Source organism: Cetorhinus maximus, chromosome 6, assembly GCF_964194155.1.
Source record: "Cetorhinus maximus chromosome 6, sCetMax3.hap1.1, whole genome shotgun sequence".
NCBI classification, from domain to species: domain Eukaryota; kingdom Metazoa; phylum Chordata; class Chondrichthyes; order Lamniformes; family Cetorhinidae; genus Cetorhinus; species Cetorhinus maximus.
The window spans coordinates 114,904,229-114,917,544 of NC_135884.1; the positions used below are offsets into that span (position 1 = coordinate 114,904,229).

Below are 13,316 nucleotides of genomic sequence, written 5' to 3' on the forward strand. Positions count from 1 at the left end.
TGAGGTTTCCAAGAGCAAATAAAAATAAAATAAAAACTTTCATTTTTCATTAATAACATGTCCCTGCTCATGTGACGGAATCTCATATTATATCTCTTCATCTCCCTGAGGCAGCTCTGTGCCTCAGGGAGGTTATGCGGCGCTCACTCGCGCATGCACGCAGCTTGCGCTCGGCCGGCGCGCACTCCCCCACCCCACCCTGCACAGGCAACGCTCAACGCTGCCACTTGTGTTTCATGCTGGGCGGGCCTTAATTGGCCCACCAGCATGAAATCGCGGTGCAGTGCCAATCGTGGCAGCAGTCGGCTACCCACCCGCCCCCATCGAGCCTGCCCGCCAAAGGCAAAATTCTGCCCTAGGTGGTTGATAACATGTATTTAAAACTGCCAGTACTTTGTCCAAAGCTAATACCTGACCATAATTTGTCTTTCCCAGAGAATATTGGAAGCATCCATTAGTATATTTTCCAAACAACGCGTAAACAATGTCAGACCATATCATTCACATAAAATTAATGTTCTGAAGAAGGAGCTGCATCCAAAGTTAATTTACCTGTACTTTCCACAAATGCTTTCTGACCTGCTATGTGCATGCTGCATTTTCTGTTTTTGTTCAGCTTTCCAGCAGCTTCAATATTTAGTTTTTTATACAATTGTTTGGCAGTCTGTTTTTGTGTAGGTGATGCATTCACACTAATGTTTCTTATGAATTCTCTACACTTTGCTCCTTGAATTCTTGATTACTCACTTTACTCACTTTAGACCTTTAATGCTTCATTCTGAGCATTCTATCATGTCAACTCTGGACTGATTTGCAGCAATGACATATTCATGTGTGATTTACTTGATGACCTTTCATACTAATTTAGTCTCAATACTCTTTTTGATGTGTACTTTAGAAAATGATATTTCATTGCAGATAGTTAATTGAACTGTTTATTCTGATTTATTTTCTAGGATATGTATTATTTCTATTTGTTCTCTTTCTGTTCATCCTTATAATTGCCTGTACAACTTTTAGTGGATGGTGGTTAAGCTATTGGATACAACAGGGAGCTGGGGTAAGTTCTCCTTATACAACTAATGCTAGCAGTCATCTGTAAATTGATGAAAAGTTTAATTCTTTAAATTATTTTCACATTTTGTTCAGCTTTTTAGAATAAATTACCTGAAACAGCAGAAAGAATTGTCTTGCTAAATATTGAAAGAAAATTCTCATAATTCTATTGATTGAAAGATAACAAATGCTTAATTATTATACTATGTATTCATTATATTAAACATATTACAGTCTCCAATGTTAAATATTAGAAAATATAATTAGAAAAATATAGCAAGCAAAAAAGCATTTCTTAATTCATGATATTTGAATAAATGGGCAGATTACATCATCACCTTCTGTACAAGTTACTTATGTGAAAACATGGCTTGTGATGATCAATTCTTTGAAGTCCAGAGTACTATTTGAGCACCAACACAAAATTGAACAAAATTACTTTGTCTTAATTTATTTAAAGTCTGTCACAATTTACGGAATATTCTTTGCTTCAGTCTATTTCTCTGATATTATTTGTCACAAAAATTGTTTCTGCAACTATTGAATAAACTGAAGGGCTAAACCAAACCAATGCAATCATTTATGTGGCATGTGAAAGGACATTCCTTCTACCATTAGAATTTTTAAAATTAATGTTATTAATTAATTACAGAATATAATACTGAGATCCTTTTCTTGGAAATGAAATTTGCACACCATGGGGCAGAATTTTAAGTCCCGACCCCATCGGACGTAAAATCGCACGAGGAGATGTCAGGCGAGCGTCCCAACATCATCCCGTGCACGCGCGATATTTCACTCAGCGGGCACACGCAAAAGTCGGAAGCGCGCCCGGCAACAATTAAGAGGGCAAGTAAGCCCATTAACGGCACAACTATCTCCGATTTTTCGTGGCCCATCCAACCTTACGGTTGGCGGACGGGCAAATCGGCCAGGTGGACTTGGAATTTTTCATCAAACCTCATCCAACGGCGGGATGAGGCTTCCGTTATTAAATAAAATTAAAATTAAAATCGGTGGACAGCACTTTTGTCATCTCTATGTCCTGGTGCCTGATTGTGATGCTTGGATATTTTTTCCCTGATTTTCAAAACTTTATTTCATGGTTTTTGGGTCTTCAGCTCCCTGAGGCAGCTGTCTGCTTTCAGGGAGCTTTCCCTCAGCGCTTGCCCGCACCCATGGAAACGTCATCGCCCGCCCTCCTCCCGTCCCCACCCTGGCAGCGCTGAGCTTTTCAGCACGCTCTTTACCTTGGCTGGCCATTAATTGGCCCACCAGTGTGAAATTGTGTTCGGGGGCCGATCGTGGTTGGCAGTCCATTTCCCAACCGCTCCCGGGCTCGCCAATCACGCCCACCCGCCATGCTGAAGATTCTGGGCCATATATGGGTAAGAGGCTTCCTCTTTTTGTTTCAACAGCAAGGGCTAGATTTTTATTTTGGGCTAGCACAATACCAACTCTCCAAGGCAATTACAAAAATTACAGTTGCATTCCCTGTAATTTCGAAGGTTAAAGAGTGATTTGATCAACGTTTTTGAGATATTAAAGGGAACAAATAGTGTAGATAGAGAAAACCATTTCAACTCTTTGGGAAAGATATGTTGAGAAGGCTGTTAATAAGGCATCCAGGATCCATGTCTCTATAATAGAAAAATAGAGTACAAAAGCAAGGAACTTTGCAAAACCATTGTAAAACCCTATAGGTCTCAGCTGGAATACTTGTGTTCAATTCTGGGCACCGCACTTTGGGAAGGCAATGCCTTGGAGGGAGTGTGGAAGAGATTTACCCAAATGATCGCAGGATTGAGAGTCTTCAGTTATATGGAGAGACTGGAGAGGTGGTTATTCTCCTTATGGCAGAGAGGGTTAAGATGAGATTTGATAGCTGTGTTCAAAATCATGAAAGGTTTTGATAAGAGTAAATAAGGAAAATGGTTTCCAGTATCAGATTAAGGGTCAGTAACCAAAGAAGAAAAGATTCAATGCATTTGGTAAAAGAACTTGAGGTGGCATGAGGCAAACAAAATTTACAAAGCAAGTTCTTGTGGTCCAGAATACATTGCCTGGAAGGGTGGTGGAAGTAAATTCAATACTAACTTTCAAAAAGAAATTGGATAAATACATGACGAAGAAAAATTGCAGGACAAGGGAGAAAGACGAAGGGCTGAATTTTCTGTTTGGCGGGGAGGGGGCGGAGTAGGAGCAGGCCAGTCTGGAGGGTAGGCTAGCGGAGTAGATGAGGCTGGAGGGTAGAGCAGTGGGACAGGCCAGGCCGGAGGATAAGGCGGGGGGCCAGTGTGCCCCTCGTTTCTCAGGTGACTGCCTTGCTGCCCTCCTTGAGGAGGTGGCAGCACGGTGGGAGGTGCTGGTTCCCCAGGATGGGAGGAGGAGGCCCCCCCACATGACGAAATGTGCCTGGGAGGAGGTGGCGGAGGTGGTGAGCTCCCGTGACGTGGTGCAGCGCACCTGGATCCAGTGTCACAAGCGCTTCAATGACTTGTTGCGCTCTGGCAGGGTGATTACCATGTCAGCATTGGTCATGTAACCCAGCAGGTCAGCTTACCCCCCTGCTGCCCCCAAGTCTGAGTGTAGGGATTGCTTTGAATCATTGACGGCATTTGTCCTTTGCTGGGTGGGCAAGCAGACACTGGGAATGCTGAGGTCAACCTGAGAGGTTGATAAAGAGATGAAAAGATGTGTACTGCCCCCGCAGCATGTATTACACTGAGTCCCACATGACTGGTTTGGGAGCAAACTGGAGGAGTTGCACCTAGGCACTGTGTTTGAACTCCAGGGCATGTCCAAGTCAGGGTGATGAGACGCTGGGAGGTGAGCTTCAAGGTGGCGTGGCAACAAACCATCTGCTGTACTCTGCGCTCCACGTGCTTGCACTTCCTTGCTATGGAAGGATATACCGTGTGGTGCCTAATGTGATGTAGGCAGCTTGTGGCCGGGGTGGGTGGGGGGGTGGGGAGCAGGCCTAGCATCTTTGTGTGAGTGTTTGGCAGCAGCAGGGTGAGGAGGCACTGGAGCCCTGATATGTCTCACTCTGGTTGGGGTGGGCCGTTCGCGAAGAGAGTCCAGGTACAATTTTCACTAATCAATGCTCTTCTCTCATTTTCAGGAGAAGAATGCTCATAACATGGCAGAGCGGATGAGGACTGGCGGCAGCCAGGCGCAGAGCGCCATTCTTAGCCATTTCGAGCAGGAGGCCCTGGATTTGGAGAGGCGCCATGCGCCCAGGTCCACTGGTGTCAGTGACGCTGGGGTGCCACGGCCAGGTATTTATGCAGGACCGGGAGGAGGAGCAGCAGGGGCCCCCTCTCACACCTGAGGGGCCTGAAGTCTCACCAGCGTCACACCATTTCTGCGAGGCAGGCACCAGTGCAGATACTTGCACCTCGGTGGGAATTCGAACAACGGCTAGTGTCCCAGGGCACAGTGGTGAGGGCACTTCACAGTCGCTGGAGGAGCTGGCGGAGACAGAGAGTGCCCTTGGTGCAAGCAGTCTGAGGACTGCAGGGGACCGGGCACATGCTCAGTCGGTGCCTGATGATGTGCCTCTGGAGTCGTCTGTGACGCAGTAAGTGCAGGAAATGCGGCCGGGTGTACGGGAGCATCTGGGGGAGATACATGAGGCTATGCTTGGCTTGGTCTCCGTGGTGGAGGAGTCTACGCGGATGATTGCTGAAGCAATGAGCCACATGTCGGAGTGCCATGCGTCCTCCATGGGGAGAGTGGCAACTATCGTGGAGAGGTTACTTCAGGAGACCCGTCAGGGCTTCCTGGGGATGCTCTTTGACCAGCAAGCTCCATGGACCAGAGGATGGCTGCCAAGGTCATCAAGGCCAACAGGACAACACAGTGAGCAGGCTGTCTCAGATGCCACTCCGAGCGATGGAGCAGCGCCAAGACGTAGCACCCGGAAACGAAAACATAAGGCACCATAGGCACACCACAGGTTTTTCACTGGTGCTTTTGTGTTGACCCGAGATGAGGTCCTCATGATTTGTTTTCTTTGGTAACACTATTCTCTTTTTTTTTGGAATAAGTTGGTTTGCTTGACAGAATAAATTCAGATATGTCACCATGACTGAGGGTGCCTCTTTCCTTCTGCATGTGTATGGTTCCCAAAACTGTAATGAGTGCTTTGTTGAACATTCAGCTTTATTAACAAGGCCCTTAGTAACTATTCCTAACCTGGCAGATTTTGCACTTAGGTGTCGAGTATTAAGCCTACAGCCCAGGCTTGTCCTGGTGGTCCATCTGTGGTGTGCTAGCTAAAGGTTTGTTGGATTAAAGCCTCCCGGGTGTCCCTGCCTCCCTGGGGTAGTCCTGGGTCAGCATCTACCCCCTCAGCATTTCCCTGTGCATGCTCATCCTCGGACTCACTGCTGGCCTCATCGTGTGCAGCTGCAGCCACTGGGTCGACGCCTTCATCATCTACTACATCCCCGCTTTCCAGCGCAAGATTGTGGAGAAAGCAGCATGTTCATGGGGTGGAAGCCCTTCCTGTTGACGAAGGCACCGGGCTCACCTGCTGGTGCCTTGTTGGCCACATGTGTGCAGTCTATTGCACCCTGGACACAGGGGAAGCCAACAGTAGCCGTAAAGCCTCTGGCTCACTGTGTCTGGCTTGCCTGGTCCCAACGGTAGTGGATGAAGGTCAATGCCCGTCTGAACAGAGTGTCTGTAACCTGCTTGACACAAGTGTGGACAGCTGATTGGGAGACACCGTAAAGATCACCCAGAGCCACTGGCATGATGTGTCCACCCACACAGTTAGCAGAGATCTCAGGCCCTATCATCTGACAGATATAGTTGACTGTCTCCCTTGAGAGATGGAGCCTCCTTTGGCACTGCACCTCAGACATATTGGGGTAGCTGCTTCGCCGCCTGTATACCCTGGCAGCAGGATGGTAGCGTCTTCTGCGGCCCCTTCCGCCTTGGATTACCTCTTGGCCCTGCGCACCTTGTGCCTGTGCCTGTCCTCTCAAAGGTGGCTCCCCTGGAGGCTGAATGTGCACTCCTGGCCTCCTCCCCCTTCTAGCCCTCCCTTCCAACTCTGAGGAGCTGCCTCCAGTGGATGCAGCTCCCATTCCTAGGCTAAGGGAAGGCTTTTTGAAACCTGCAGGCCCAGAAAAGATTCCTCACTGCAGAGTGCTGACCTGAAGGTTAAGAGTCCAGAAAAAGCAGCTGGCATGTGTTTTGAAGTACCTCAGATCATACAGGCAAGTTTCAAAAACTTTCAGAAATAAATGCTTGACAGAGCACACTCGCAAGCCCAGTGAGCCCTCTTATCCCGCCCGCGAATGAGGTTAATACAAATGTGTCCTACTCACCTGCCTGTTGCACCCGTGCACTGAGCCGAAGATCACACAGGTGCTGAAAAATCGGCAGCAATTGGCACCTGAAGGGCCTTAACTGGGCTGTTAATTAATGGTGGGCGCACATCGAACATCATCGTGCACCCGCCCAGCAAAATAGCGCAATGGCGCACGGTGACATCAGGATGCTCGCCCGACATCACCGCGTGTCATTTTATGCACAGACATGCAGGGCCCACACCCACTCGCCAAAGGGAAAATTCAGCCCTAGGTGTAGAACTAATTGGATATTTCTACCAATGAACCAGCACATGGATAATGGGCTAAATGGCCTCCATTTGTGCTGCATCATCCAATGTTTCTTAGAATAAGTAGACAGATATATAAATAAAGAAATATACTTCATAACTGTGTTACAAACACAAAAAATATTTCATATAAGTGCTTTCAGATGTTAATACTGTATCAGGAATAATTTCTGCAATTGCATCTAATGTATACAACAGTTGCCAGTAATACAAATGGTACAATCAGTACAAATTAGGCAGTAAGCAATGGCAGGCAGCCAGAGGCAATTGTAATAATGCTAGATGCCTCACTAAATTTACACAGTATGAAACAAAGTCAGGAGAATTTATACCAAGGGGGCAGCCCAAAGGCTTCCCATGGTTAAATATGTGGAATAAATTTTTTGTTCAGCAGCAGATTGTGTGAATTTCTATAATCAAAAGCCAAAGTTCTACAGAATTAAACTGAGAGAAAATCTCACAGGAATGGTAAAGTAGTGTGCAAAGACGCCTTGGTCTGTTCTGTGTTGAGGTGTTGGATTGATACAGTGCGATAAGATGCATCTTCAGCAGCCATTGTGTTTCTGGGACAAAATGAAAGGTTAATTTAAATTTTGCAAAATTTTAACAAAATTAAAAATCCTCCTTCGGCACAACATTAATGATGCCTAATTCACAAATAAATTAGTTAGAAATTGTGCTTTTTGCAGGGTAGAATTCTCCTGTATTGGAAGTGGAGGGGTAGGAATTTGGGGTAACATCCATTTCCATCCCTTTCCGGCCATGAAGGCAAATTCTGATGAGAAGGTGTTTCTTCCCTCTATGACCTTCAGCATTCTTTTTCAATCTCAACCTTACTCTTGGGGAAGGACTGGTAGGTTCTTAGATGCCCCTGAAAATGCCACCAGCTCCACCTCCTGTATGGTCATCATTAATATGCTTACTATAGTGAGTCATGCATGAGTACAACTATTCCATTTTCAAACAGCAATTAGCCCAAGAGAAACTGATTGACCATTTGGATATGAAAATAGTAGCAAGAGAGCAGCTCTGAAGGGAAATTCACAAATGTTTATGCTTAGACATCCCAGCATGCACTCAACTGTAGTTCTGACAGCACAGTTTCAAGAATACAAGTAACAGTCTTTGAATGCTTTGTGTCTCAGGAACTAAACTTTTAACATTGATTGTTTATATTTAATTATACAAAGGCTGACTGTGTTTCACAAAGGAACAACAGCATGACAGTGGGTTGCAGCAGCATGACTGACAATCCCCAGCTAGGATTCTACCAACTAATTTACGGGATGTCCATTGTTGTAATAATTGTGCTGAGTGTCTTGAAGGGATTTGTCTTCACTAAGTTTACCCTGAAGGCTTCTTCTACATTACATGACAATGTATTCTGCAAGGTAAGGTGCATGTTTGATGCAGAATTTTATAGATTTCAGTTATATAGGTTATTTCCAAAAATACATAACAACTTTAAACTAATACATGGAAACATATAAGCTAGAATACTTCTGCCTGTGGGGCACTCTTACCGTGGGAAGGCCCGCCGCTGGCCTGTCAAGTGCTTGAGTGGCCCAAGATGTGGCAGGCCTTCCTGAAAAGAGGCGACGCAGGGCGGCCAAGACCCCTGTCACTTCCACAAGATTACGCCCATAGTCTTAAGTCTCAGGAATATAAAAGGGCAATAACTTTGATGATGTTAAAGGTACACTTGTGATGAAGTGAAAGATGAAATTTAGCTTTAAGAAATGTGACATACCTCAACGTTTTGTACTGAGTGTGACAAAAACAGACTGTTTTACCTGTAATTTACTTTCCTGCACTTCATAGTTTTTGCAAAACAAGCTTGGGATTTTTTGGGGGGGGTTCTCCTCTTCAGCCACTGTTCTTTTCAGTGGGGGCAGTGAGGTGGAGAGGTAATGAGATCCCTGGTTACACTACTGAAATGGAATTTCCTTTTGTCTTCTGCCAAAGTTACTGCAGCTGATCAGCAGACCCCTGAGCAAATTTCTAGTGAGACTGTCTTTAATATACTAGTATTTTAATTACTGGCACGTTCACCTAATGCCTGTTACCTAATTACATAAACTTGCATGTCAATTAAATCTGGCAGACTAGTTACTTGTCACCTTGCTCAATTGTTTGTCAATACGTGCGTTAGCATTGTAGGGTCTACATTTATCAAGACCCAATGCTACAGTGTTGGTGGACCCGTGTATGCAGCAGTGTTACACATAGGGGAGAGATGGGATAGGATGGTTCCTCCTTTATCTCCCTGTCAACTGACCAAAGACAGATGTGTTTTAAAAGAAAAGTATTTTAACACCGCCTCCTTCCACACCCCAAGTCCTGTAATTCTCAAGAATAGACAAATGACAGGTTTCCTTGTAAGTTTTAAAAAAGGATAAATGTTTAGCACTGAACGCGTGAAATGTATTTACAGCAACCACTCTCACTCACTCATACACACACACACAAACACACACACAAAAAGGTAATTACAAAAGAGGTGGCATGCACTTAGGTCATAAAAGTCCAAAAATTCACTGTCTCACTTGCTCCTCGAAATGAAAGCCTGAAATGTTGCAGGTCTGATGATTCCTTTTTGGACCACTGAAAAAATAGAAGTTCGAGGTGTATGAAGATGAATTTACAGTGGCTTACTGCTTGAGTAGCAATTTCTCTGGTTTCACCCGAATTCAGATGTAGTTGAACCCGTGCATTGAAAGCCTGGTTTGATCCCTACCTGGTTTGGTAGAGGTAAAGGCTAGCCCAAATTCTCTGCCTCCTGATGGATAGAAGGCAGGGCCCTGTTACTTTGCTGGTCTGGAATTCTTCTTCTTTCTTCGTTTCTTGTGTCTTATTAAATGTTCTTTTTCAGAAACCTGGTTTCTGTCAGGTCACCATAATATTTGCTTTGCACTGTCCTCACAAATGGCTATTGACATACAATGGTGTTCAAGTTTCACCCATTTACATATCCCTGTGATAGAATGGGATTCTTCCAATGCCCACTCTGAAATCAAGAAGTCTGCAAATCCATTGTGAATGAGTTCCTGTAACTATTTGGATAATAGCAGCCATTAATCTGCCGAAACGGTTTGTTGCATTTTAATGCCTTCTCAAGGAAATATCCCAAAAGGTTGTTTGAGTTTTAATACCTTGTCCAAGCATGCCGGCTATCTTCCAGGGCCTTGTGTAGTTCCCTGTATATTGACAGGAAAGGAAAGTTCTCAACTCCATTTTGTTTCAAAAGCAGAGTGTCCATTCTCCATTTTGTTTTAAGGTAAAATGTTCATTCTGGAAAAATCCATGAGTCCATTGTTATGACACAGCAGTTGTTAAAGTCTGAGTTGTTTAAATCCCAGAGGGAGACTTGAACAACTGTCGTAACCTATATTTTCAATTGGTATATTTGAGGTGCAGCTCTGAATTTAGGAATAAAACCACCAAGCCTCAAGAGGTTTTTTTAATAAAACTAAATAAAACATTTATTCATTTAACAACAAATTTAAACACATGTCTACAAATTATTACCATAATAATTTTTAAACAAATTCCAAAATTAATCACCCCAGGTAAATCTTCACCAAGGCAACAATAACCCATAGCTTTAAACAGATACCAGGCAAAACACATTTGAACTTACGAATTTATAATGAGGTTCCTTTGCAATTTGTAAACACAGTTGTTGGCTTACAGGCTGGTTAGATCTTACATGCCTCTGACCTATACACACAAACTTCTTTCTGTATATACCTAGCTTCCCCTTGGAATGTAAATTTTCCATTGTATTCCTAGGTTTTTAAATTTTACCTCTCACAACAATAATACTTTAATTCTACCAATTTTACTAGTAATATAAACACATGCTTGGCATCTCCTAGCTAGGTACAAGATTTCACCCATTCTTTTGAATGGTTTATTTAAAAATGCAAATTGCACTTTACCTTTTAACCAACTTACATTTATCTAATTAACATCTCAAAACTATACATCAAAGCACCCAGACTAGCTGGCTTTAATCCAATTAAACCACACACAGTCACACACATAGACACAGACCCTGCTACAATTCCAATTTAAAAATAATTTCCAATAACATTATAGACATTAATCTCTTCATGACATCCCCCTCCCTATCGAAAAATGAACCGTCATAATTTTAAAAGACAGCGCATTTTTTTAATATCCCATCTCACACACTCCTGTACTTATTACATTATTAAATTACCAAATGCATTGGTATCAACTGAAATCATTCCAGCTCAGTGTCCAAGTTTTTTTTAAAATGCCCAATCTTCCCTTTAAGCTTCAAACTCTTGATAACGCATCAGCGAACAGATTTTCTCTAACAGCAACATGTATATTCTGTAGATTAAACGGTTGTAATAATAGATTCCATCTGAAAAGCCTTGGATTTTTGTCTCGAAATTTGTCCAAAATCTTCAAAGAATTGTGGTCTGTATAAACAATTGTTACTGATGAATTGTTGGCAACATAAATTTCAAAATGCTGCAATGCTAACACCAATCCCAAGGTCTCTGTTTCGATCATTGAATATCTTCTCTGTTGTACATTCAGCTTCCGTGAAAAATACCCTATTGGTTTTTCAATTCTAGTGTCATCTTCTTGTAACAGTACGGCCCCAATGCCGATATCGCTTATGTCAACAGCCAACTTAAATTCCTTGGCATAACTGGGTATTGCCAAAACTGGTGTCATAGTTAATACGGTTTCAAATGATCAAATGCCTTCTGACACACCAGTATCCATTGAAACTTCTTGTTCTTTTTTAACTGTTCAGTCAGTGGAACAACAAAATCTCAAAACTTCTCGTTTTGTTGCAGGCTCTGGGAAATCCGTGATAGCCTTGACTTTCGCATCTCTCGGAGCCAGCTTACCATGTCCAATGGTATGGCCTAGATACGTAATTTGCACTTTTGCAAATTCACTTTTAGCCAAGTTCATCACCAAATTAGCTTCTTGTAATCGAGAAAATAATTCTTCCAAATGCTGTAAACGCTCCTCCCACGTCTGACTGAAAACGATTAGATCATCAATATAAACAACATAATTGCTTAGACCTTCAATTACTTTGTCATTCTTTGAAATGTTGCAGACGCATTCTTCATACCAAATGGCATGATTTTAAACGGATGTAGTCCATTTGGCATCAAAAAAGCTGATTTCTCCTTTGCTTTCTCTGACAACAGTACCTGCCAATATCCTTTTAGCAAGTCAATCTTTGTGATAAATTTCGATTGTCCCACTTTCTCAATGCAATCTTCCAACCGTGGTATAGGGTATGAATCCCACTTTTGTCGCCGCATTCGCCTTTCGATAGCCCACACTCAGGGTGGAATTTTCTGAGCCCACTGGCAGCGGGCATGATAGGTGGTGTGCACGGAAAATATGGTGCGACCTGCTTCACAACAGCGTGAAGGCAGATGGCGATCGTCTGCTCAGCCCGCTGACAGCAGGCCGTATTTCCCGCCATTGGGAGTTAATTGTAATAATACATCAGCATATAATTAAAAGGCCATCCCTCCAGGCACTTTGAACCCCACCATATCATCCATCCACGTCTGCGGGAAAGCACGTCGACATGTTTCAGAACAACACACGGGCGACGTGCATTTGGCGGCCTTCACTTTGGGGGAACTGAGGTGAGTGAGCAGCAGCGTTCTCCATAGCTCACCCATTGTTTACAGGCCTCAGGGGTGCCGGAGGGTGGGGGCAACTGATGCCTGGCCCCAGAGGCAACTGCTGTGGGGGGGGAAGGAAGGGGGCATGTCCGGGGGCAAGTGTTGGCCAGCCTCAGGCGCGACCGTTGTCGGTTGTGGGGGTGGGGTCAAGTACTGCCCTGGCACTGCATTCTGTGCACAGGCAATCGAGGTGGGGGGCAGGGTAAACAAGAGAAGTGGCCACGCATTAGGGACACCTGTATAAACTGACCATTCCTCTGCAACTTAGACAGATCAGGCACAGCCGCAGTGATATGACTGGGGCCGGGCTCCTAGCCTGTCCGCCCATGCAAGCAATGCAGAGGGACCAAAGGGCCACCAAGCGCTCCATACCTTTCTCCTCCCTCCCCCCACCACCTCACTCCTCCGGCACAAACCTCGCAACCGCCACCACTTTATTGGACCGCACAGCAGTTGGACTGCACACATTATACAATCTCTTTGCCAACGCAGTCACTGCTGGAGGTGCTCACAGACCCTTGCAATCTCAGCATCCTGGTTTGGACCAGTGTCCTCCATGTCGCACGTTGACAGGGCAGCCATGCAGCGCACTCATCTCTGGCCATCTGAGAGGTGACCAGCACTGTCTGGGAAGCATTAAGGGGCAGTCATACAGGATCAGGAAAGGTGCTAAGTACAGCCATGATAACCACGTCTCTCTCTTTCATGCTGCAGGAGGACCACATCAGGATCATGGATCCTGGTGACCTAGCTTTATGCCTGATGGCCTACAGAGTCCGTAGAAGATGGAGGAGAGAGTGACTGAGGTTCCTGGCCATGCAAAGGCAGGAGCAGCAACCTCAGGAAGAAGGGACAGCAGGGGCTTCCACACACACTGCCCAGGAGCAACAGCAAGTCATGGCTGGTTGGCACCTAGCAACACCCAG

At 44.6% G+C, this 13,316-nt stretch overlaps 1 protein-coding gene across 1 annotated transcript in view; it reads left to right on the top strand.

Annotated features, from left to right (window-relative positions):
• The window catches only part of abcc12 (ATP-binding cassette, sub-family C (CFTR/MRP), member 12), a 124,469-nt gene that overhangs the window by 67,440 nt on the left and 43,713 nt on the right, over positions 1-13,316 (top strand). The window contains exons 19-20 of the mRNA XM_078544329.1: positions 957-1,060; positions 7,882-8,082. Of these exons, the coding sequence (XP_078400455.1) occupies positions 957-1,060; positions 7,882-8,082 (305 nt within the window). The remainder of the gene's footprint in view (positions 1-956; positions 1,061-7,881; positions 8,083-13,316) is intronic.